The 26,143-nt window shown below is 48.1% G+C and overlaps 2 protein-coding genes and 1 long non-coding RNA gene across 18 annotated transcripts in view; 1 reads left to right on the top strand and 2 right to left on the bottom strand.

Annotated features, from left to right (window-relative positions):
* The window catches only part of CASP2 (caspase 2), a 29,006-nt gene extending 27,909 nt beyond the window's left edge, over positions 1–1,097 (bottom strand). For all 12 annotated transcript variants that reach the window (XR_014833596.1, XR_014833593.1, XR_002340222.2 and 9 more), the window contains exon 1: positions 947–1,097. Coding sequence is in view for 5 of the 12 variants with exons in the window: in XM_085005232.1 (XP_084861358.1) it covers positions 947–1,020 (74 nt within the window). In the remaining 7 variants the exon portion in view is untranslated. The remainder of the gene's footprint in view (positions 1–946) is intronic.
* Positions 1,098–1,240: 143 nt separating this feature from the next.
* LOC146394889 (uncharacterized) lies at positions 1,241–20,068 on the top strand. The gene is made up of 3 exons (XR_014833604.1): positions 1,241–1,415; positions 6,308–9,623; positions 19,903–20,068. It is a non-coding gene; the product is annotated as an uncharacterized LOC146394889 (long non-coding RNA).
* TMEM139 (transmembrane protein 139) lies at positions 5,962–8,393 on the bottom strand. Of its 5 annotated transcripts, none has more exons than XM_085005240.1 (3): positions 8,361–8,393; positions 7,220–7,321; positions 5,962–6,996 (listed from the first exon to the last, which is right to left on the bottom strand). In XM_085005240.1, the coding sequence occupies exons 2-3, from the start codon at positions 7,255–7,257 to the stop codon at positions 6,600–6,602; spliced, it is 435 nt and encodes a 144-aa protein (XP_084861366.1). In that variant the 5' UTR covers positions 7,258–7,321; positions 8,361–8,393; the 3' UTR covers positions 5,962–6,599. The 5 variants fall into 5 exon arrangements, with proteins under 5 accessions (XP_084861366.1, XP_013846218.1, XP_003134620.1 ...); XM_013990764.2 differs by having other exon boundaries at positions 7,220–7,468; XM_003134572.5 differs by having other exon boundaries at positions 7,220–7,468; positions 8,339–8,393.
* Positions 20,069–26,143: the final 6,075 nt, after the last annotated feature.

Raw genomic sequence — 26,143 nt, forward strand, 5'->3', positions numbered from 1 at the left:
CCTCTGGCCTGCCCTCACATGCTGCTCTTCCTTTAGGATCCCCCCTCAAAAAGCCTCTCCCTATTCAATCTCATCCATACTCACCATTCACGCACTGACTCTCAGTTCTTAACTCTAAATTCTCAACTTAAACTTCCAATCAGTAACCCAAGAGATTTAATCTGAAGTATTATCCATTCTCCACACACCTTCTCCTTCCTGTATTGCACGTTCTGGGGAGAGTCTCAAATGTGGACGTTCCACAAATAACCACAATTACCTAGAACTTTAGGACTGATCTGGAAAGGGAGGAGGTGGTGCAGAATCACAGGGGAGATTCTTGAGTCTTGATTCTGTGTCCTTCTGCAGGCTCTGCACCCAAAGTCCTCAATCAACTTGGGTCTGAACCAGGAAACATTAAAATATGTTATCCTGGAAAATGTGTGTCATGAAATGATAAAACTAGAGCACTGGCGGAGACACACTTGGAGCCTCGGGCACCTCCCGGTCTCAAAGCACTCAAACTCCAAAAGCTGTGCTGAATGCCCTGCACATCAGGCCATTACAGTCAACACAATACGGGTCATGATATATTCCATCCCAAACAAATGCACATCAGGCAGGATTCCGAGGTCTGCAGGTTTAAGTTTAGTTCCTCATAAAGGAGTTGAAAACCTCATAAGGGGAAAGAAAGAATGACGGAGCTTTAAGAGAAGCCACGATCTGGCAGGAATGGAAAGATCTTACCTTGTTCAGACGCCCGGGTAGAAGAAAAAGAGAGTCAAGGCCAGAAGACCCACCCGCCCGCGCGCCCCCGGGGGCCCTGCCCCGCCTCCCACCCTAGGCAGGAAGAGCGGACGCCGCTTTTCCAGGGGTTTAGATCGGGGGGCGCCAGGGCCACACGCCAGAGGCCCGAGCTCCCGTCCCTGGGTCCAACCAACGACCCCGGGGATCCTCCCTCACTCACCTGCGACCCCGATCAGCGGCCATCAGCCCCTTCTGCTGGAGGGCAGGTCCGGAGGCCGCGCTCGGCGCCGCCATTCCCCGCTTTTCCCGCGCACCGTCCGCGACCCAAACAAACCGCGAGCCTTCGCGTCCTCCGCATCCCTCCCCCGTCCGCCCGCGCGCTAGGCGCCTGCGCACTACTTCTCCTAGCTGCACCCCCGCGCCGGCCGGCGGGGCCGTCGGCGGGGCGCGCGCAGGCGCAGAGCCCTCGAGTTGAAGCGCCGTCCAATGGGGTGAGAGCGCCCTCTGCGGAAGGGGAAGGACGGAGCCGCCCCGCCCAGCGTGGGCACCCCATTGGCCGTGGGTTCCCGCGGAAATCACGCTCCCGCCCCAGCACCGCCCGCCGGGCCACACCCGCCTATTGCAAGAACTCGGTGGACATGGGTGTGGCCGGACTTTTCACTCCATCGAGTTTAATTGCTGGGACCCGGGTAAGGAAGACGTGGAGAGCGCTAGGAGGCGCTGTAGACAGGTCCCCGCGCCCGAAGATGACCGACTGAGTAGGGCGCGCGGGTCAGTGCCGGTGGAGCGGCTCCCAGGGGCTAAAACCTACAGCACAGGTGCAGCACAGGAGTCCAGAAAGACAGATATGCTTTTTGAATCTGGGGAAGCAGGGCAGGGGGCCTGGGGCAAAACCCTGGCGGTTAGAGCGCAAGGGTGAGGCTGAAGCGAGTAGAGTGTTTCATAATAGATGATTCAAAAAAGATCCTTACAGGGAGTTCCCCTTGCGGCTCAGGGGCAACAACCCTACTACTATCCATGAGGATGCGGGTTTAATCCCTGGCCTCGCTCAGTGGGTTAAGGATCCCGTGTTGCTGGGAGCTGTGGTGTAGACCTGCAGCTACAGCTGTAACTCACAACCTGGGAACTTCCATATATCACAGGTGTGGCCCTGAAAAGACAAAATAATAATAATAATAATAATAATAAAAGAGGGCCTTAGATACTCCACCACCCCAGCCAAGAAGCTCATGTTTTACATTTTATTTTATTTAGGGCTGCCAGGAATATAGAAGTTCCCAGGCTTGGAGTTGAATCAGAGCTACAGCTGCCTGTCTACGCCACAGCCACAGCAATGCCAGATCCCAGCCACATCTGTGACCTACACCACAGCTCACAGAAATATGGGATAACCTGGCTTCTGTTGCCTTGTATTGAAAACACATGGGCTTTCATGTTGGGGGGGAGGGTGTATTGCTGGCTGAGAATGCTGAACCCTTACCAGTTGATGTAGGTCCCCACAACTTTGGGTCTTTGGGGAAAGAATTTGGCAAAGAGACTGAGGGTAATGAGGCAAGTAAGTATTTGAAGAGAGATGAGAAAGAAGGTGCAGGGAGCACTGGCAGGCTGGGGGACCCGGATGGGGGTGGAGGGAGAAAAAAGACTGACAGAGCAAGATAGGAAGCGAGAGACACATGCTTTGGAGATCCTTTAAGTCACTTGTAGGGGGACAGTCCTTCCGGGCTTCCTCTGGCCTGTCATCTTGCTTTGTCTGGCTTTTGCCTGACTTGGGGCCCTGCCCTCAGGGTGGATTTTAGCACAAGGGTCTTTGGGAAGTTGACCGGATGTACTGTGGTCTGGTGCCCCTCCTTTCTCTGTCCCTGGGGAACCATTCTGCCAGTGTGTAGTTTCGGAGAAAATGAGAAATAGATGGTCTCTATCTTTTATCCAAGTAGGAGCTTTTATCTTGAAGTTATCTATCCACAGGGAACAGATTACATTTGCTCAACCTGGGACCCTGCTTCAAATCCCCCCTGAGAGATGTGAACCGCAGTACATCTTTATTGGGAAGATGAAGGGCTATGGTCTATCTTCAGTAGCTTCTTCAGGTGGCAGGGGGCTCGCAGACCCTACATAACTGGGGCATAGAACTCTCGCCCTGTCTTGTCAAGGGATCCCAGGGTGACTTTTCGCTGTTATTCAGACAGGATCTGTTTTATGGTGTGGCTGGGTTCCCTACATCACTATTATCCTCTTAGGAAAACTGTTGTAATCTGAAAGAGGCAAATTTAACAGGCAGATTAAAAAGTCGAGGCCAAAGGTCAATAAAAGAATTATTGTAACTGGAGGCTCAAGCAGTGGTAAGAACCAGGTTATGTTTGGTAATATTTGTTATTATAGTTCAGATAGTTAGTGCTTGGATTACACTGTCCAAAGGAATAGAACCACTTGGCATGGATATGTGTGTATATATATCTCTCTTCTTCTGTCAGTCCAGTTTACGGATGTAAATTTTAACAGACCCAGTTAGAAGTAGTTGGTGGAGTGACAACCTGAACATTTATAGACAAAAATAATTTCTCATTTCTTTTTAGCATATAAGTGTGAAACCCAGTTTAGGCCGCACTTCCAGGAGACTTGTAGTCAGATAGCCAGTGGTGTAGGTTTTAAAGCTTGACGTGGTATTAACACATAAACAACAGGAACGATTCTTCATTATACACATTGTCTCCTCTTTCTGTTCATGTACAAGAGGAGACCTTGAAAATGTAAAGTTGCAGCTGCCAGCTGATGCTGCTTTGAGAATGGCTGGCAGCATCAAGTCTGACACAACACATAAAACTGAAGTTCTTAGCAATGCAAGGACTTGTCTAAAAGTACATCCATAGGAGTTGCCGTTGTGGCTCAGCGGTAACGAATCCGACTAGTATCCATGCAGACACAGGTTCAATCCCTGGCCTTGCTCATTGGGTCGAGGATCCAGTGTTGCTGTGAGCTGTGGTGTAGGCTTGGATCTGGCGTTGCTGTAGCTGTGGTGTAGGCCGGCAGCTGTAGCTCCAGTTCCACCCCTAGCCTGGAACCTCCCATATGCCATGGGTGAGGCCCTAAAAAGACAAAAAAAAAAAAAAAAAAAAAAGTCCCCCCCCCACAACGTATTGGGTGGCCACACAGAATTTTTTCCTACTATCAGGGGCAGACTGGCTGATAAAACATCCTGGAGGGGACTGTCCCTCTGCAGTGGTGGGGGTCTTAGGATGATCAGAAGAATCTGGAGGAGGAGGGAACTTGCAGAAGCGGGAAGCTTGGCGTCCTTCCTGAGAGCGGGGCGGTTAGGAGGAGAGAGTAGAGGGACGAGAGAGCTGTCTGACTCCCTAGGCTTTTGATTATAGGAGGTAAAGGTCACAGGAGAGACTTAGTCCTGGAATTTTCTGGTGAACTGGCTAGGTTCCTCTGAGAATCTGCCTAAGTGTGTGCAACACTGGTAGAGGCTGGACAAAGCAAAGGGGTATGGACTTTAGGAATTCCCTGAGGCCTGCCTACTACTTCCTGAAGGGGCAAAGAAGCTTTGGCTGCACTTTTGGTAAGGAAGGGCCAAGAGGCTTGTAGGGTGGGAGAGAGGCTGAAGATGGTGAAGAAATATCAGGGCTTCTGCCTCAGACCCCTGTTCCTCTAGGGGTGCCCCTATAGGGGGCTCCATAGCAGGCTTTTGTGTAGCCCGAATGGGGCCCAGCCAGACATGTTTCCCTGACACAGGATGTGCATAGCTCCAGGTTCTCCCTCAGGGCCATAAAAGCTTGAACACAAGGAACCTCTGTCCATTTTCCCTACATTTTGCTAAAGGTGCTTAACTGTAGTTAACTATGTCTAACTATATTCGAGGCTTCCATTTTCCGGCCAGGCCTCATCCCCCTCAAGTCTGTGTCAGGGCCAGGTTGTATTGAAAAAGGAAATGGAGTTCCCATCGTGACTCAGCAGGAACAAACCCGACTAGCGTCCGTGAGGACACAGGTTCAATCCCTAGCCTCGCCTAAGGGGTTAGAGATCTGGCCTTGCCGTGAGCTGTGGTGCAGGCTGCAGACAAAGGCTGAAATCTGGCATTGCTGCGGCTGTGACCTAGGCCGGCAGCTACAGCTCCTGGGAACTTCCATATGCCTCAGGTGTGGCCCTAAAAAGCAAAAGAAAAAAGAAAGAAGGAAAAAGGAAATGAGCTTTTTTTCCTTTTACAGAATCTAGAGAAAGCTTGTCCCAGTGACTCGATGCACCAGAGGGGTGAGTCCTTGGGGATGGAGGGAGTGTCTCCCATCATTCCTTCAAGAAGACGATGCTCCTGCAACAGAGAGGAGCACTAGCGTTGGGAGGTCCCGTGGGGGCTCCCTGAGACAGGACTGGTTCCAAGCATCCCCGTGTCTACCTAGTGCTGTCAACCCTAGCCGCAGCGGGGGCCAGCTACTCCCCCGTGTGGCAGCCCTGCCGGCCAGGGTGTCCTGGGACCCATGTGCTATCCTGGCATCCATGGTACCCAGGATGAGCAACCTTCCTGAAGTTTCCTCTATGAATTCTATGGATTAATCCCTGTGTTCTGGGGGTATTTTTCCTGGAACAGAAATCTTCATAGTTGTAAGGACCTGTGTAAGTCCCAGCTTTCTTTCTGAAAACAGGCATTGGCCAGAAAGGGAGATAGTTAGTGGAAAAACCTCTCCTTGCCTTTCCCTTTTGTGGGTGGCATTTCAGAGCCTCGGCCTGGCCCTTCCACCTATCCCTTCCCACACGCGCTCCATCCAGCAGCAGCCGGCCGGGTGCAGTGAGGGAGTGTGGCAGTCAAGGCGGAGGCACCCTGTCTGTGCTTAGAGGGACAGAGGGTCTGGCAGCCCTGTGAGGGCCTTCCTATGGCACAGGACCCAGAAGAGGCAAGCCCTGTGATGGGGGAAGCGGTCAGGCCTGGGCTCCAGTATTCTCTGGGTGCAGCCAAGTGCACGAGCCACCCTCGGAAGCGGTAGTACAATGGGCGGAAGGAGGTGATGCCCCGTGGGTCTTGAAAAGAAAGCAAAGCAGAGAGCTAGCGAGAGAGACAGACCCCAAGAGTGAAAGTCAGGGGCCTTATGTCATAGCTGAATGAGGCTTGAATTCCCTGGTTTCGGCACCAAAAATATTTGGGGTGGGGGGTTGCCGTCGGGTGAGAATGCTAACCTCACCACTTGAAGTAGGTCCCCAGAACTTTGTGTGTTTGGAGAAAGAATTCGGCAAAGAGACTGCAGGTAGTGAGGCAAATAAGTGTTTATTTGAAGAGAGAAGAGAGATGCAGAGAACGCACAGGAAGGTGGGGGGGCGGAGATGGGGGAGAAGGACAGATCACAGTTGCTCAGCCTGGGCCCCATCTAGCGCCTGCTTCTTTGGCATCAGAAGAGCAGAGTTCAAGACATTTGTGTGCTATTTATCAGCAGCGGGCCCCTGTGCAAATCATCAAATTTTCTGACCCTTGGAAGCCTCATTTTGCAAATGAGGGCGCTACTACCTCACTTTTTGTGATCTAACGGACGGAAAGCTCCAGAACTGAGGCAACATAGCTGCCACTCAGATGGTATTTCTTTTCTTCTTTCACCAGATTTCTCTGGCTCGCCTCCTCATCTCACCCTCAGCCTCACTCTGGAGATAATCAGCTATGGGGCAGGTCACTGGCGATTTCCCGAAGGCTCAGATTGTGCCGCCTACATGTCTGGGATGTGCCACCTCAAGACTAGACCTGGCTCGTGGTGGCCTGACTCCCCTCTGGGTTGACGTCTTCATCTGTGATGTGCGGGTGGATCAGCTCCGGGCACGTAACAGGCCCTGGGAAGTGATGGTCGAACGAAAGCCTGAGTCTGCTGCAGAAAGACGGTAGATCCTGGGAAGGCCCTTTAGGGGGGTGTCCAGTTGTTTCCATAGAAAACATCATCATCGGGGTAACAGAGGCTGACGTCATAGGCAGGGGGTGGAGTCAGCGGTTCCAGTTTGGGGACAGTCCACAAGCTCTGCAGGTCAGGGACAGTGGACACAACCCGTGCTCCCCGAAGCCGCAGGCTGACTGGGGGTCTTCCATGGCTTCCTGAGGTCACAGATCCTTCTGAGCCCACTCGCCTGTCCAATCTGGCTCTCCTGGGCTCCTCTGGGTGGCTAGGCTGTCCCTCCTCATGTGCTGGGGGGATCACAACAACACTGCTGTAGGAGGGGGGTTGATCCAGCTCTTGGGGGTGGCTCTGTGATTCCAACACCGTGGCCTCTTCGTAGGCTGGCACTTCAAAGGCTTCATTGTCCCTGAGGGGGGAGCAAAAAAGTCATTAGTGGCTTCTTGAAAGGAACCTTTTTCTCCCCCGCATCTACTCTCTACCAGCAAAAGACCCCTCCCCTGGCTCCCAACCCCTCTACTCCCTGATACCAGTGACGAGGGAGAGCAGTGGCTGTATGCCTGGAGACAAGAGGGACACAGGGAGAGTGGGTCCGTGTGTATTCCTCCAGTCCTGCCCACCCCTTAACTCACCGTGCATTGCTTGAGGCCCCTGGGCTCTCAGTCTGCATGGATTGAGACCCCCGTTCCAAAAGGCAGGCCAGGAAGCAGACCAACAAGAAGAAGCCGCTCAAGCTGAGAAAGAAATAAGCAACAGGGGCGATGTCCGGCCGTATCCCCAGCAAAGCCAGCCCCAGGAGGAAGGAGGCGCAGCACAGGAAGAGAAAGGGCTTCTCCAGTCTCCCCCACAGCTGGCTTGGCACCATGGCCCCTCCCCAACTCCTGCAAAGAGAAACACACCTGTTGTGTCCAAACTAGCAACTGGCATCATGGCCGGGTCAGATTTCCAAGTACTTGGGGTTTCATTTTCTTCAGTCTCAAAGAAATGGCCCAAAGACATGATGTGCAGGGTCCCCTTCAGTTCTGGAATTCTCTAGGCGCGCACGGTTGTCCCAGGGGAGAAGAGCCAGGAAACCAGCCCGGAGTCCTGCCTCCCAGCCCTCAAGCACGTTTCCCACGTCATGGCCTGGCCTGCCTTCCTTCTTCCTCCTTCGCTGTGATCTCTAAGTTTCTACCCCTCCAGGACCCAGTCCTGGGCACACCTTGCCTCCGGCCTTAGTGCTCACCTGGCATCTCTGGAATCCAGGTGTTGGGCAGGCCCTGCCCTTTATTACTGCTTTCGCCCAACCTTCACTCCCCGCCTCCCCGGCCCGAGGCCCTCCGTCTGACCCTGCAGGGGAGAGAGGCCCACTTACCCTGTCTGACCTCGTTTCCCCATTTTCTCCAGTCAGCCCAGGCTCCAGGCAGAGGGAGAAAGTTCACAGGGACACAACAAAGCCACAGGCCAGAACTACCCCAGAATCTTACAAAGGCCTGGGGCAGAGTAATCCCTGACCTCTCTACGTACGTCAGCATCCCCCACCTCTACCGACCCTAACTTCGGAAACTCAGATTTCGAGTTTCCTGCCTGCCTGGCGTTATCACCGCAGGGGCTGGGAGGCTGCAGGGGAAGAAGCCGTTTCTTTCCTCTGCAACAGAACACCGCTGGCTGGCAGCCCCACGGCCAAACCAGCCCATCAGGAGTTCCCTGAAATCTGCACAGCTAGGAGTCACGGATTCTACCAAGGAGCCAGACCCTCCCACCCCTCTTACCTGCACCGAGTTCTTCCCTCACCTGTCTCACCAGACTCCGCGCTAAGTAGGTTGTGGGGAGTGGGAGGCGGGGGAGGGGGTGGAGCCCACTGGTTCCACCCACTTTTCTGCGCGAATCTCCTCCCTCCTGTCCAGCTTCCTCCGCCCCTTTTCTGCTTAAGGCTGAACTCCTACCGCCCCACCTTAATTTTTCCGGCCCTCACTGTACTGCACCCACCCCCTCCAGAGCCCTAAAGAAAGTCCTCCCCACCCTCACCTGCCGTCGTCCTCGTGATCTTCGTACTTCGGACCAGAGTTAAATTCACCTTTCCTTTTCCCCTCAACGCAGTTTGCGTTGTACTCGGGTGCCTTGTGTTGTGCCTGGGAGCACAGACCGTGGTTTACTTAATCTCTAACTCACATAGTGCTTTACACGTGGAATGATGTGTCCTGCTTCCCTTGCCCAAGCGCCGTTTCTATGAAGTCCTTCTCTTCTGCAGACCTGTAAGATTGTTTGTGTGTAGTATATGCTTGTTGGCCCAGGTAAGTCTTAATTCTTCAAAGGCCACTTGCAAGGTGACACCTGCTGCAGAGACAGTATCCGCTGAGTCTGCATGGCATTCCCTCCCACCTCCGCTGCCTTTCCCGTTGTATAGTAATGTTCTGTTTACATACCTTCCCCCTGAAACCGAGCAGGACCCTGTGGGGCCCTCCTGGATACAAACGCTTTCTGTGTCCCCTGTTTCTGCTTTGTTGGGAAAAGGCTTCAGCTTCCTAGACCTTCCCAGAGTCCCTTAGGGCAGACTCAAATGGTTTCTTATTAGGGAAGGAAGGGAGTGTAAAACAAAGGAGGAGCAGTCCGGAAACAACAGTGCAAGGTCCTGCTGTGGCTCAGCAGAAACGAATCCAACTAGGATCTGTGAGGATGAGGGTTTGATCCCTGGCCTCGCTCAGTGGGTTAAGGATCCAGCATTGACGAGAGCTGTGGTGTAGGTCACTGAGGTGGCTCGGATCCCACATTGCTGTGATGTAGGCTGACAGCTGTGGCTTCTATTGGACCCCTAGCCCGGGAACTTCCATACGCTGCAGGTGCAACAAAAAACGAAACAAAGACAGAAGGAAGCAAGGAAGGAAGGAAGGAAGGAAAGAGAGAGAGAGAGAGAAAGAAAGAAAGAAAGAAAGAAAGAAAGAAAGAAAGAAAGAAAGAAAGAGAAAGAAAGAAAGGAGTTCCTGTTGTGGCGCAGCAGAGGCGAGTCCGACTAGGAACAATGCGATTGCGGGTTCGATCCCTGGCCTCGCTCAGAGGGTTGAGGATCCGGCATGGCTGTGTGTAGGTCGCAGGCACAGCTCAGATCCTGTGTTGCTGTGGCTGTAGTGTAGGTTGACTGCTGCGGCTCCAATTGGACCCCTAGCCTGGGAACCTCCATGTGCTGCAGGTGTGGCCCTAAAAAAGCAAAAAAAAAAAAAAAAAAAAAAAAAAAAGAGAGAGAGAGAGAAAGAACAGTGCAATGATAAGTAATGATAAGTGATCCTGGATTTCCCCAAAAGGTTTGGTAACAATACATCTCTGAGCTCTTCTAGGAACTAAGGCCCCAGCCGAGGTGGATAAGGGTAACTTCAGGCCGAGCCCAAGTTTCCTCAGTACCTCACCACCAACCAATCAGAAGTCACACACCCCACAGCTCTCACCCAAAAATTGCCTTTAAAAATTCTTCCACGGAGTTCCTGTCGTGGTGCAGTGGTTAATGAATCTAAGAACCATGAGGTTGTGGGTTTGATCCCTGGCCTTGCTCAGTGGGTTAAGGATCAGGCATTGCTGTGAGCTGTGGTGTAGGTTGCAGACTCAGCTGGGATCCTTGCGTTGCTGTGGCTCTGGTGTAGGCTGGCGGCTGCAGCTCTGATTAGACCCCTAGCCTGGGAACCTCCATATGTCACGAGTGTGGCCCTAGAAAAGACAAAAATAAAAAAAATAAAATAAAAATTCTTCCACAGACCATGGAGTTCCCTTGTGGTGCAACGGGTTGAGGATCAGGCATCGTTACTGCACTGGTCTGGGTGGCTGCTTTGGCATGGGTTTGATCCCTGGCCTGGAAATTTTGCATGCCGTGGGTGTGGCCAAAACAAACAAACTCTTCTCCCCAAACCATCAGGGAGTTAGGTCTTTTGAGTATAAGCCGCTCATTCTCCCTGCGTGGCCCCACAGTAAACCTTTCTCTGCCCAGATTTCGACATTTCAGTGTGTTGGGCCTCGCCATGCTTCAGGCATAGCAACCTGTGCTGGGCAGCACTTCCACTGAGGTAGGAGGTCAATGGGCCCCTGGGCTGAGAACAGCTGGGACTTGTCAGGCTGAGTAAACTGGACCTTGCTTCTCTTTGACACTTCAAGGAAAAAGTTAATTGCAGGAGCTGAGCCCTGCTGGAGTAGAAAGATAAGATGACTGTTTCAATTACTCCTGGAGTCAAGGAGAGCTCCCCAATGGCACATGCACAGTTAAGACTCCTAGGAGTCAAAAAGGGAGGGGGTGCCAGGCCATAATAAGCCTTGATAGCATCCAGAACCCTTTGCTCTGGAATCCAACCTTGCCAAAAAATGTGCGCGCATACTGGGGAGGGCCCAGTGTCTGGTTAGGTGTGAGAAATAAAACAAGATAATTGGCCAAACGGAAACAAAGATCCAGAAGAACTGTCCTATATAAAGGACTCAAATCCCCTCTCTGGCATGCTCCTCGCTCAGGGGGAGCGCCTGCACCCACACTCTTCTTTAGGGTGTGTATTAATGCTTTGCTTCTGCGGTAGATAAATGGACTCTTCTCTCTGTGCTCTCCAGCATGTTGTGCTGTATTTCCAACAATAAACTTTACCCTTGTTTTTACAGTCTTTGCCTCCTTGAAACCTTCTTGCTTTCAACGGGGAGCAAGAATCCTGGCAATTCTGCTTCTAGCCTCTCACTGGTCTAGTGGCTAGGATTCCTGGTTTTCATCCAGGCTGCCCAGGTTCAATTCCAGAGCAGAGAATTAAGGTCTCGCTTCGAGCCATCACTCACTGCTGTCCCTCTGAGATCATTACCGTCAGCCTCTCAAGGTGAGTGATGAGTTTCCACCATCCCTGGATCTTTGAAATGAACACAGTTGCTGACATATGGCAAATGCTCACTGAACACAGTTGAATGTTCTCATTTCCTAAGGAGAAAATGAGGTAGCCTTCTGGTTATCCTTTCACATGGCCTCACTGAAGACTAGCTGGAGATCAGGGACCCCCTCTTTTCAGTCATGGGTATGGCAGTAAGTCTGGGTGAGGCAGGTGCTCAGAGGTGCAGAGTAGCTGGAAGCATATTTTTGTTGTTGAAACTCTGCCCTTCACTACCCGGTGCCAAGTAGAAACTTGGAGACAGAGTTTTGGGTAAAGGAAAAAAAATTAGCTTTATTGCTTTGCCAGGCAAAGGAGGCCACAGCAGGCTAATGCCCTAAAGACTGTCCCCTCCTTTGCGAAATAATAGGAGGTGGAGTTATCATTTTGTAGTGGAAAACAGGGCTGCAGATAAGGATCAGAGTAGATGCAAGCTTACATTATTTTTAAAGCTGGTGTTCAGTGGCCCTGGGACTGGTTCTGGTGGTCCACCTACCTTTCTGGAATGAAGAAGGCTTCATCAAGTAGTTAACATCTTTCATTGGTTGGGGGTTTTAGTTCTGCAGAAGAATTCAAAGATATTATTCTGTGTATCCCTTGAGGAGAAACCAGGACCCTGCCCCAAGGCCACAGTATGGTTTCCAGACTCCTCCCAGGTCTCTGCATCCCCTCCCCTCCCTGGTGAGCAGCTGTTTGAACCTGCCCTGTGGAACTCAGGGACGCTCAGGGAGGCTGAATGAGGCCTATTTCCTAAAAACAAGAAAGGAGAGGACACACAAAGGGTTCCATTCCCAGGAGCCCCACTGAGTCCTGCTCACTTTCACTTTGTTCTTGAGACAAAGCTGAGCTCCATGTCTTTAGAGTGTTACTAGTGGACAAACTGAGGGGGTAGCAGATGATGGTCACACATCTAACCCCAAGGACCGTCTTGGGGGCACTGGCAGGGTTCCTGCAGCAGAGGATGTGTGCAGTGAGTGTGTGTGTGTGTGTGTGTGTGTATGAGAGAGACAGACAGAGGAGAAAAATGAGGATGAGGATACCGATGAGAACCAGTGTGCCTGCGTGGTTGTGATAGGGATGGATAGGAGGTTACACAGTAGTTACACAGGGAGTCGTAGGAGTCCCAGTAGGGGACCACAGATAGAGAGGGAAACCCAGGGAACTTTGGGAGATCACTGTAAGTTAATAGTCGCTCAAGAAAGCCATCAGAACAAAGCAGGCTTCCCACAGATAAAAGCAGGAGATATGCCTCAGGTCATCACCCTCAGGACCAAGAGCAGGAGTTCAAGGACCTCTCTTGGGCTGATTTGAATAAGTACCTTGACAGTCCTAGTTTGACCATATAGGGTCAAACACTCTCTTATTAGATTCCAAAGAGGCGCTAATACTTGAAGAAAGAGGAAGAGGTGGTCTTTTCCCACCCCCACTCCCCTTGAATTATAAAGCTGTCACCCACCTAATCCTCAGGCAGAGCCTCCTTGCCTGCCCGCTTGCATCTCTCAAGCTTCTCATCTTAATAAATCTATTTCTTGCCTCTCACTTTGTCTCTCGCTGAATTCCCTCTGTGCTGAAGCACAAAGAACCCAAGCTTCAGTAAGTCCAGACACCCGGCCAGTAGTTGTAATTTAAAAACCATGGGTGCAAGTCCCAATCTGAGTTCTGGCTGGGTTCAAGCCATAAGTGTTATCAGTTTCAGTTGTGTGGGGGGGTGGAATGTTCACGTTGATTCTCTAGCCCAGATCGATAAAGAGGAGTGGGAGGCCACAGATGTAGCAGGAAGGCTGTGAGTCTCCATGAGCTGCGTCGCTCTAGGAAGTAGGTGTGGGAGGAAAACTGGTTATTACATTCAGCCCTCTGTAGCCACAGGTTCTGTAATCACTCAGATTCAACCAACCTCACATCAGTATTCAGAAAAAAGTTATCTAGAAAGTTCCAAGCGGTCCCGTTGTGGGTCGGCAGAAACAAATCTGACCGGCATCCATGAGGATGGTTTGATCCCTGGCCTCTGTCAGTGGGTTAGGGATCCACCGATGCTGTGAGCTGTGGTGTAGGCCAGGGGCCACAGCTCCATTTCAACCCCTAACCTGGGAATCTCCCTATGCTGCAGGTGCAGCCCTAGAAAGAAAGAAAAAAAAAAAAATTCCCAAAAGCAAAGCTTGAATTTGCTGAGGGCTGGTAACTATTTACATGTCATTTACATGGTATTTACAACTATTTTCATTGTAGTGGGTATTCCACTAATGTAACAATGGGGAACATGTGCTAGGTCATATTCAAAAACTGCGTCATTTCATATAAGGGACATGACCATCCCTGGATTTTGGTATCTGTGGGGATGCTGGAGCCAATCCCCTACTGCCCCCCCCCCCCCCATTTTGGAGAGAAAGCAGTGAGTGATGGCTTGAAGCGAGATCTTAATTCTCTGTTCTGGAATTGAACCTGGGCAGCCTGGATGAAAACCAAGAATCCTAGCCACTAGACCAGCTAGCGGCTAAAAGCAAGATTGCCCTGATTTAAGGGGTGAGGGATTTCCATTGTGGCTCGGTGATTAAGGATCTGGTGTTGTCACTGCAGTGGCTTGGGTCACTGCTATGATGGCAGGTTTAATCGCTGGCCTGGGAACTTCCACATGCCTTGGGTGTGGCAAAAAAAAGGGGGGAGTGAATTGTACCTCTATGAAGCTGTTTAAAAAAATAATGCTACAGGAGTTCCCATCGTGGCTCAGTGGTTAACGAATCTGACTAGGAACCATGAGGTTGTGGGTTCAATCCCTGGCTTCGCTCAGCGGGTTTAGGGGTCCGGAATTGCTGTGAGCTGTGGTATAGGTTGCAGATGTGGCTTGGATCCCACATTGCTGTGGCTCTGGTGTAGGCCAGTGGCTACAGCTCCGATTCAACCCCTAGCCTGGGAACCTCCATATGCTGTGGGAGTGGCCCAAGAAATGACAAAAAGACAATAATAATAATAATAATAATAATAATGCTACAATGAATATCTTCTTAGGTGTAGTTTTTCCTTCTTTTTGGATTATTTACTCCAACTGAATTCTAAAGAATGTCACTATTGAGACAAATGAAATTTTTTATTGCCCTGAATACATACGGCCAACCTCCATCCCAAAGGTTTTACTTTGCTTTTTTCTTTTTTTTTTTTTTTTTTGTCTTTTGTCTTTTTGTCTGTTGTTGTTGTTGTTGCTGTTGTTGCTATTTCTTGGGCCGCTCCCGCGGCATATGGAGGTTCCCAGGCTAGGGGTTGAATCGGAGCTGTAGCCACCGGCCTACGCCAGAGCCACAGCAACTCGGGATCCGAGCCGCGTCTGCGACCTACACCACAGCTCACGGCAACGCCGGATCGTTAACCCACTGAGCAAGGGCAGGGACCGAACCCGCAACCTCATGGTTCCTAGTCGGATTCGTTAACCACTGCGCCACGACGGGAACTCCTACTTTGCTTTTTTCTTAATCAGCTTGGTATTCTTGGCAAAATATGAAGTCTCCACTTAATTTAGTTGTCTTTCCACTTTCTATTGCCTGCTTTCTGCAAACCGCCCTGCTAGGGTTTGGAGCACCCTTCTTTTTTTTTTTTTTTTTTTTTTTTAATCTTTTTAGGACTGCACCCACGGCATATGGAGGTTCCCAGGCTAGGGGGCCAATTGGAGTTAAAGCTGCCGGCCACAGCCACAGCCACAGCAACTTGGGATCCGAGCTACGTCTGCGACCTATACCACAGCTCACGGCAACGCCAGATCCTTACCCCACTGAGAGAGGCCAGGGATCAAACCCTCAACCTCATGGTTCCTAGTCGGATTCATTTCCACTGAGCCACGACAGGAACTCCTGGAGCACCCTTCTTGGCTGCCCACTATGCTGCCTCATTTGGGGGGATGATGGGGAAGGGAAGTCAGAGGTTAGGCGATAGGGGAGAAGTGGAGGTTACGGACAGAATTCCCAGGAAAGGTAACAGATGTATCCTGTTATATTCTTCTCTGTGTCTCCAGATTTCTGTCTCCAGGTTTTGTGTTTTGGAATCTGGGTCTGCTTAATGCTTACAGCCAACATGTGTGGAATGTTTTGTATGTACTGCCCACCTTGCTAAATGCTTTGCACAAATTAAGTAATTTAAAATAAAATAGTGGTGGCTATTATTGTATCATTTTATAGGTGAGGTCAGAAACTTGAGGAACCTGTGTGGCTGATCAAGGGTAGGCTCAAGATGTGAGCCCGCCATCCCAGTCCGGAAGCTGGCTCTTAACCACTGTCAACCAACTGGAAACATTTTTTGGCTGCCTAATGATGATAATTTACCAAAACACCTATGACCTTCCAAGATCATTATCCTGGTCTTCCCGGAGGAGTGGTTTGATACCATTGTTTGGCACCTTCAGAAAAGGCTCATCTTCAGACAGCAAAGGCAGCAAAAGAGATAAAAGATCAGAAGATAAAATAAGGTTATCACCTTATAGGGGAAGATTGAGAAGTTAAGATTGTAGGCTCTGTATCAGGATATTCATCTTTTATGAGCTAATGAAGACTGATCGTAAAAGTGACATTTGAACTGAATGGCTCGTAGACGCCTAATGTGCAGGTGGCTTTTTTTTTTTTCCCCTATTTGTTGTATTTTAATTTTTTTTTTTTTTTTTTTTTTTTTTTGCAGGTGGCTTCTAACAGGGTGTTCGCGGTAGAAACAATTTGGCCCACATCCGTAATCTTATTTGATCCTAAACAATCAGGCGGGCTAAGTCTGAATATTATTTTCTTTTTTTTTTTCCTTTCCTTTTTTGGCCTTTTTTGGTCACGGCATGCAGTGGCTTGATGTAGGATCTCAGTTCCCAGGCCAGGGATGGAACTTGGGCCACAGCCGTGAAAGCACCTGCGTCCTAACCACTAGACCACTAGGGACACCCCACGATTATCATTGTCATGTTACAGAGAGGAAAACCAGCTCAGAGAAAGTATGTGATTCGTTTAGTTAGAGTCATCCTCACAGTGGGTTAAGGATCTGGTGTTGTCACAGCAGGGGCCCAGGCTCGGATTCCGTCCCTGGCCAGGGAACTTCCACATGCCTTGGGTGAAACACCACCCCCAACTAAAAAACAAAACAAAACAGAACAAAACCCAGAAAAGAATTTTACATGAACACTCATGTACACACAATGTATATTCTATAATTAATATTTCACTATACTTGACTTATTACATATCCATCCATTGCTTTATCCATCTGTTTTTTTGTCTTTTTGCTATTTCTTGGGCCGCCCCTGCGGCATATGGAGGTTCCCAGGCTAGGGGTCGAATCGGAGCCATAGACACCGGCCTACGCCAGAGCCACAGCAACGCGGGATCCGAGCCGCGTCTGCAACCTACACCACAGCTCACAGCAACGCCGGATCGTTAACCCACTGAGCAAGGGCAGGGACCGAACCCGCAACCTCATGGTTCCTAGTCGGATTCGTTAACCACTGGGCCACGACGGGAACTCCTCCATCTGTTTTATTTTATTTATTTATTTATTTATTTATTTGCTTTTTAGGACCGCACCTGTGGCATATGGAGGTTCCCAGGCTAGGGGTCCAATCAGAGCTACAGCTGCTGGCCTACACCACAGCCATAGGATCCAAGCCTCGTCTGCAACCTACACCACAGCCCATGGCAACGCTGGATCCTTAACCCACTGAGTGAGGCCAGGGATCGAAGCCAAAACCTTATAGTTCCTAGTCGGATTCGTTTCTGCTGTGCCATGACGGGAACTCCGGAAGTTCCTGTGTTTCTTTGTCTGTCTTTATTTACATGTGTAAATAGGAAACATTCCTAACAGTGAAGTTTTTGATATACGTGTTGCCGAAATGCTTTTGAAAGGAGTGGTAAAAATTCCCACTCCCACCCACACTGCAGGAGTGCCTATTTCCTCACACCTAGTCCACCGTGAGCTGTCACACTTGGATTCAAGACATTTTTTTTATTGTTCATTTGCTTCAAAGGACATTCTAAGGCATATGCAGTAGATCCAACAGGTGTCTCACCCTTCAGGAGCCTACTGCCAAGAAGAGGAAAGTCATGTACATCGCTGCCCTAAGACAAGGTACAAAGTGACAAATGCTGTGGCGTGAGGTACAAAGTGCTGCTGGGGTTCAGAGGAGAGACTGGGTGCTGTGAAGGGTGGGGACCAGAATGCATCATGAGAAAGGGTGGGGTTTATTTACACTCCTTTTTATATCCTTCTCATTGTTAGGCATGGAGTAGGCAATAAATACTTGTACGATTTATTGGTAATTAGTGAATACTTGCTGTTAATGATTTATGATCTTTTTGTTTCTTTGTTTGTTTGTCTTTTGTCCTTTTAGGGCCACGCCAGCAGCATAAGAGGTTCCCAGGCTAGGGGGTCTAAGCAGAGCTGTAGCCGCCCGCCTACACCACAGCCAGAGCCACAGCAACGCCAGATCTGAGATGCGTCTGTGACCTACACCACAGCTCACGGCTACACCGGATCCTTAACCCACTGAGCAAGGGCAGGGATCGAACCCGCAACCTCATGGTTCCTAGTCGGATTCGTCTCCACTGTGCCACGACGGGAACTCCAATTATGACCTTTTGATTCCTTGATTCTCCCCCCTCCCCAAACCATTTTCCAGTCTTTCCCAGTCTTGCATTAGCGAGAGACAACCACAGCCTTGAACATGGGTTTGGCTGTAGAGGGAGCTGGTCTGTTCCACGTCAAGGGCTCTCCTTTTTCTCCACTTCGCTGTAAAGACATTGGGGGCACTCTCTAGACTGAGATTATTGGTGAGGGACCAGCAAAGGGAATGGGTCCAGTTTGCCTCCCAGCCTACAAGCCTTTCTTTCCTTGGATCCAAGCGGCTTCCTCTTTCTGCTTCCACTGTTGCTTTTGCTTATACTTGGGAATTGTAGCTGAACGAAGGGCTGTGGTTCCTCTGAGAAGCGGAAGGATGAATAATGGGCCCTTTCCTCCCGGCTTTCTCTCTGAACCTCCTTGTCTCCCCAGCAGCATCGTTTTTTTGGAATCACATTAACTTTTTACTTCATGACTTTATTCCGCTCTCCTTTGACCTTGTTATCTCCTCCTTTTTGCACCACCAAATTGTTTTCCCTTTCTCCTTCGTTATCTTCTCTTTGTTCCATTTATTTGACAAGCATTCACTCAGCATGTACTATGTGCTTACAGGATCAGCTCCAGATACATAATTTGTGGGGTCCAGTGCAGAATGAAAATGAAGGGCCCCTTGCTCAAAATCATTAGGAATTTCAAGACCTTGGAGTTCTCCTGTGGCACAGTGGGTTAAGGTCCAGCATTGTCACTGCAGTGGCTTGGGTCACTGCCGTTGCCTGGGTTTGATCCATGGTCCGGGAACTTCCACATGCTGGGGATGTGGCCAAAAAAATTTTCAAGACCATGAGAGCAGGAGTTCCCATCATGGCCCAGTGGTAACAAATCTGACTAGCATTCATGAGGATTCAGGTTCGATCTCTGGCCTTGATCAGTGGGTTAAGGATCCGGCATTGCCATGAGCTGCCTCGAGATCCTGAGTTGCTGTGGCTATAGCATAGGCTGGCAGCTGCAGCTCTGATTTGACCCTTAGCCTGGAAAATTCCATATGCCGTGGGTACGGCCCTAAAAAGCAAAACAAAAACAAAAACAAAAACCACAGGAGCAAAGCACTAAAGCATGTGTGAGGCCCTGCGTGGCACAGGTGGCAGGTTCGTGAAGCTGGCCTTGCATGCCTAGCACTGTGGGGATATGATGAAAACATGTAATAACACAAACTTGCATTTTCATTACATTCTCTCTCTCTCTCTCTTTTTTTTAGGGCCGCACCCACAGCACATGGAGGTTTCCAGGCTAGGGGTCCAATTGGAGCTACAGCTGCTGGCCTATGCCACAGCCACAGCAACGCAGGATCCTTAAACCACTGAGCGAGGCCAGGGATCAAACTTGCAACCTGATGGTTCCTGGTTGGATTTGTTTCTGCTGCGCCAGGATGGGAACTCCCACATTGTCTTTTTAAAACATTTTTATTCTGGAAATATCCCAACACAGGCAAATGCGAAAAGGGTAGCGTAATGAATCCACTTTGTAACCCATCACACAACTTCAACAATTACCAACATTCTGCCACTCCTGTTTCATCTGTTCCTTCCATCTCTCCCAGCTCTGAAAAGTCATCATGTTACTTCTACCTGAAATACTTCAGAATGCACTTTGAACTGATGGGAGCTTTTCTGTGCACAGCCACCCTGCCATTATCACACTTAGGCAACTGACATTAATTCCTTCACGTTACCTAGTACTCAATCCATGTTATTTTACCCCCACTTGTCTCAAAAATGTATTCTTACCGTTTGTGCATTCTTTTGAAATCTATTGGAGTTCCTGTCGTGGCTTTAGCAGTAATGAAACTGACTAGTATCCATGAGGATGTGGGTTCAATCCCTGGCCTTACTCAGTGGGTTAAGGATCTGAGGTTGCCATGAGCTGAGGTATAGATCTCAGACGCAGCTCAGATCTGGCATTGCTATGGCTGTGGTGTAGGCCGGCAGTTCTCAACCCTAGATTGGGAATTTCCATATGCCACAGGTGCGGCACTAAAAAGACCAAAAAAAAAAAAAAAAAGACTAAAATATCTTATTAAAAACAGTGTGGAAATTGTATTTTTTTATTATTTTTTGGCCACATCTGCAACATGCCCAAGTTTCCTAGCCAGGAATTCAACCCACACCACAACAGTGACCTGAGCTGCTGAAATGACAACACCGGATCCTTAACCTGTTGCATCACAAAAGAACTCTTAAAAAAAAGGAAATTTTAGGAAATTTCTCTTTCTTCCAATTTTACTGGCATGCTGTATAAGTTTAAGGTGTACAGCATAATGAATCGACTTGCATACATCATGAAATGATTTTTACAATTAGTTTAGTGAACATCATCTCATATCAATACAGAATTAAAGAAATAGAAAAAAAAATTTTCCCCGCGATGAGAACTCTCAGGATTTACTCTCTTAACACCTTTCACGTATAACATATAGCAGCATTAATTACATTTATCGTGTTGTTCATTTTATTCCTAGTGTTTATTTATCTTATAACTCGCCCTTGGTACTTTTTGCCACCTTCAGCCAACTCCCCTTTCCCCCACCGCCTTCCTCTGGTTACCACACATCTCTTTTTCTGAGTGTATTTGTTTGTTTGTTGAGGTATAATCGACCTGCAACACTCTGTTAGTTCCTGTTATACAACATAGTATTTCGTTATTTCCATACATTTCAAAATGATCATGAGGAAAAGTCTAATTAAACTATGTCATCATTCAAAGATATTATATAACTATTTACTATATTTCCCACCTTGGACATTTCATACCTGTGGCTCATTTATTTTGCACCTGGAAGTTTGTACCTCTTAATCTCCCTCACCCAGTAATATCCTCTTCCCACCTCCTCCCCTCTGGCAACCACCTGTTTGTTCTCTGTATCTGTAACTCTGTTTCTGTTTTGTTATGTTTGTTCATTTGTTTTGTTGTTTAGATTCCACGTGTAAATGAAAGGATACAGTACTTTGCCGTCTCTGCCTGATTTATCCCTCCAGTCCCTCCATGCTGTAAATGGCAAGACCTTGTTCTCTTCAATGGCTGAGTAATACCACATCGTGTGTATTCACCACATCTTCTTTTCCGTTCACCTACTGGTGGGCACCTAGGTTGCTTCCATATCTTGGCTATTGGAAATAATGTTGTAATGAACATAGCGGTGCGTGTGTCTTTTTGAACTAGTGTTTCTGTTTTCTCTGGATAAATACCAGGGAGTGGAATTGTTGGGTTATCTGGTAGTCCTATTTTGAATTTTTTGAGGACTTTCTATTCCAGTATCCATAGTGGCTGTACCAATTTACACGCCCACCGAAAAAGTACATGAGGATGCCTTTTTCTCCGCATCCTTGCCAAGCTTATTGTTATTATTATTATTGCAATAGTCATTCTGACAGGCGTCAGGAGGTGTCTCATTATGGTTTTGATTTGCATCTCCCTGAAGATGTTGAGTGTCTTTTCACGTGCCTGTCAGCTTTCTCTGTGCCTTCTTTGGAAAAATGTCTCTTTAGATATTCTGCCCAGTTTTTAATTGTTTTTTTTTTTTTTTTATGTTGACTCGTATGAGTTTTATGTGTATTTTGGATATTAACTCCTCACTGAACATGTCATTTGCAAATATCTTCTTCCATTCAGTGGGTGGCCTTTTCGTCTTCTTGCTAGTTTCTCTCACTGTGCAAAGCTTTTTAGTTTGATGTGGATCCACTGCCATAGTTTTGCTTTTGCTTCCCTTGCCTGAGGAGACATACCTCCCTATAGTAAGACTGATGTCAAAGAGCTTATGGCTTATGTTTTCTTCTAGAAGTTTTATGGTTTCAGGGCTTACATTTAAGTGTTTAACCCATCTTGAATTTATTTTTATGCGTAGTGTGAGTAGTCCAGTTTGATTCTTTTGTGTGTAGCTGTCTAGTTTTCCCAACATAATTTTTTTTTTTTTTTGGCCGTGCCCTTGGCATGTGGAAGTTCCTGGGCTAGGGGTTGAACCTGTGCCACAGCAGTGACCCAAGCCACACCAGTGACAATACCAGATCCTTAACCTGCTGAACCACTGGGGAACTCCCCCAACACTATTTATTGAAGAGACTATGTTTTCCCTATTGTATATCCGTGCTCCTTTGTTTTAGATCAATTTTCCGTATAAGCGTGGCTTTATTTCTGGATTCTCTATTCTGCTCCAGTGATCTCTGTGTCTATTTTTGCACCACCCTATACAGTTTTGATTACTATGGGTTCATGGTATAGTTTGAAATCAGGGAATGTGATATCTGCAGCTTTGTCTATTCTCAAGATTGCTTTTGCTATTCAGGGCCTTTTGTGCCTCCATACAAATTTTAGGATTATTTTTTCTAGTTCTGAGGAAAATGCCCTTGGTATTTTGATAGAGATTGCATTAAATCCGTAGCTTGCCATGTATAGGATGGTCATCTTAACAATAGTTTTTCTTCTGATCCACAAACACAATATAGCTTTCCATCTGGTTGTGTCATCTTCAGTTTCCTTCATCAGCGTCTCGTAGTCTTCCAAGCAAAATATGGAAATTTATCAGATCAGTCCAACTGGAATGTGGGCAAAAGGCATTAACAGATATTTCACTGAAGAAGATGTACAGATGGCAAATAAGCACGCAAAAAGATGTTCAACATCATTAGCCCTTAAGAAAATGCCAAGTAGGGAGTTCCTGTTGTGGCACAGTGGAAACGAATCCGACTAGTATCCATGAGGATGCAGTTCAATCCCTGGCCTTGCTCAGGGGGTTAAGGATCCGGCATTGCTGCGAGCTGTGACGTAAGTCGCAGACAGTGGCTCGGGTCCTGCGTTGCTGTGGCTGAAGGAAAGAAAATTCCAATTAAAATCACAGTGAGCTACCACTACACACCAATCAGAAAAGATAAAATAAGAAGCTGTAATAACACCAAATGCTGGTGAGGATGTGGAGAAACTGGATCATTCATGAATTGCTTGTAGGAAGGTAAAATGATATGGCCACTATGGAAAAGTATAGGAGTGTCTTATAAAAATAAACATGCACTTACCACATGACTCAGCAATTGTACCCTTGTTCATTTACCCCAGAGAAATGAAAATTTATGTGCACACAAAACCCTGTACATGTATGTTCATAGCAAATTTACTTGAAAAACTCCTGTGATATTGTAATCGGTAAGAAATATATATATATTTACTTTTTATTATTTTTTTGCCATTTCTTGGGCCGCTCCCATGGCATATGGAGGTTCCCAGGCTAGGGGGTGAATGGGAGCTATAGCTGCCGGCCTACACCACAGACACAGCAATGCTAGATCCGAGCCATGTCTGAGACCTACACCACAGCTCACGGCAACGCTGGATCCTTAACCCACTGAGCAAGGCCAGGGATCGAACCTGCAACCTCATGGTTCCCAGTCAGATTCGTTAACCACTTCGCCATGATGGGAACTCCTATATTTGCATATTTAGATAACCAAAATATATTTCTCACACATATGTGGTTTTCATCCACAGTTCTCGGCTCATAGCTCCCCAAAGCCTTGGCATATCCTAAGCCAGGAGAGTGATGATAAATGTGTCTTTGATATGTTAATGAAGCGATATTTTTTTTATTTATTGGAAGTTCCCAGGCCAGAGATTGAACCCACACCACAGCAGTGCCTGGAGCCACTGCAGTGACAATGCTGGGTCCTCAACCCTCTGTACCAGAAGAGAACTCCTTTTTGAAGTGACTTTTAGAAACAACTATGGGTGGGGCCTGGTTGCAAGGAGAACCAACTGGTTGATTAGAAGGTTGGAATTTTCAGTCCCGCCCCCTGATTTCTGGGGAGGAAAGAAGGGCTTGAGATTGAATCAGCTGCCATTGGCCAGAGATTTAGTCAATCATGACTACGTAATGAAGCCTCCATCAACACCGCAAAAGGAGGGCTTCCTGGGCCTCACTGGAGAGTTTCTTCACTGGGGAACTGGACTGCTGCCATGTGCCATGGGGCTGCTCACCAAGCTCAGTGAGGACACGCTCCTTTGTTCAGGCCCTCACCCTACATATCTCTTCATCTGGCTGTTGAACTGGATCCTTTAGCACACTTCTATAATAAATCATTAATCTAGTGAGTACATGGGTTTTATTGAGTTCTGTGAGCTGTTCTAGAAAATTAATCAAACCCAAGGAGGGAGTCATGAGAACCTCTGGTTTAGAGCCAGTCTGTCAGAATTGCAGGTGACAAGCGGGACTCACAGCTGGTACCTGAGGTTGAGGGTGGTTTTACCTGTGGAATGTGATGTTGTCTCTCGGGAGACAGTGTCAGAATTGAGTTGAATTCTCAGGTATCATGCTGGCATCTGAGAATTGCTTGTTGGTGTGGGGAATCCTACACACACACACACACACACACACACACACACACACACACACACACATTGAAATTCGGTCCAGGAACTGTTTTTCAGTTCCAAACTTGGCAACAACCTAAATGTCCTTCAACAGGTTAAACAAACTGGTGCATCCATCCCACAAAACATGACTCTGCAATAAAAAGAACAAGCTAAGGATACACACAAACACCTTGGGTGGGCCGCAAGGGTTATGCTGAGTGAAAACAAGCCAACCTGACTCCATTCATACATCCCTTGGAAAATGACAACTCTATGAGCAGATCAGTGGCTGGCAGGGGTTGGGGAAGGGAGAAGGGCAGGGGGCAGGTAGCTCTGGCTATGGAGGGCGCAGTGTGGGGGATCCTTATGCTGTATCTAGACTGTGGTTGTGGTCACATGAGTCTATAGGTGATAATCTTGTTCGGAACTAAAACACAGCTGCAAATGAGTGCGTGTAAAACTGGTGAAATAGGAATATGTTTGATGGATTGTATCAATGTCAGTTTTCTGGTTGTGTTATTGTACTAGTTACGCAAGATGGTAACGTAGGGCAAACTGGACAAAGGGTACGTGAGATCCCTATTATGCCTGACATTTGTGTGTTAAAAAAACAGGCATTCCCACAAAAAATAAAAAAATAAAAATAAAAAATAGGAGTTCCCATTGTGGCTCAGCAGTAGCAAACCTAACTGGTATCCATGAGGATGAAGGTTTGATCCCTGGCCTTGCTCAGTGGGTTAAGGATCCGGCATTGCTGTGAGCCGTGGTTTAGGTCTCAGATGTGGCTCGGATCCTGCATTGCTGTGGCTGTGGTGTAGGCTGGCAGCTGCAGCTCTGATTTGACCTCTAGCCTGGGAATTTCCATATGCCATGGATGTGGCCCGACAAAAATTAAAAATGAAAATAAAAAAGGAGTTCCCTTGTAGTGCAGTGGGTTGAGGATCTGGCATTGATGTGGCTCAGGTCACTGCTCTGGAGTGGGTTCAGTCCCTGGCCTGGGAACTTCCACATGTTGTGGACATGGCCCCAAAAAAACAAAACAAAACAAAATATGGACATTTCTGGAAGCACATATAAGAGTGGAGGGCAGGGGGAATTCTTGTGGCTCAGTAGAAACCAATCCGACTAGCATCTGTGAGGATGTGGGTTCGATCCCTGGCCTTACTCAGTAGGTCAGGGATCTGGTGTTGCTGTGAGCTGCAGGGTAGGTCACAGTCAAGGCTTGGATCTGGCATTGCTGTGGCTGTGGTGTAGGCCGGCAGCTGTAGCTCTGATTCGACCCCTAGCCTGGGAACCTCTATATGCCACAGGTGGGACCATAAAAAGCAAATAATAAAAAAAAGAATTTTACCTAAGAAAGTTGTGTTTTGGAAGCATAACATTATCTGGTAAGCTTGGAATTTGAACTACAACACAAGGAAGTGGTTCAGTGTTGAATTCTGAACACTGACATATGGTAAATTTCATATTACATTACAATGTTGATCAGAAAGGGAGGAGAGGAAGAAACTAAAAATAAGGATGACACTGTTTAAATTAGAAGAAAAGAGCGTTCTTTTATTTTAAAAAATACAGTTGTATTTGTGGGCTTTTCCCTTTCTTGCTAAAATGGTTAATTTTGTCTTTCTTTCTTTCTTTCTTTTTTTTCAGGACCCTACCTGTGGCATACGGAAGTTCCAGGCTAGGGGTCAAATGGGAGCTACAGCTACTGACCTACTCCCCAGCCACAGCAATGCCAGA

Source organism: Sus scrofa, chromosome 18 (genome assembly GCF_054392235.1).
Source record: "Sus scrofa isolate SSC_HxYL_T2T_F1_AM1 chromosome 18, Sscrofa_HxYL_maternal_Yorkshire_Landrace_v2.0, whole genome shotgun sequence".
NCBI lineage: Eukaryota > Metazoa > Chordata > Mammalia > Artiodactyla > Suidae > Sus > Sus scrofa.

Excerpts from the sequence above, each read along its gene's own strand:
- TMEM139 (XM_013990764.2), bottom strand. The coding sequence starts at position 7,452 with ATGGTGCCAAGCCAGCTGTGGGGGAGACTGGAGAAGCCCTTTCTCTTC. Across the intron at positions 6,997-7,219 it reads GGGGCCTCAAGCAATGCACG|GGACAATGAAGCCTTTGAAG; the intron begins GTGAGTTAAGGG and ends CTCCCCCCTCAG.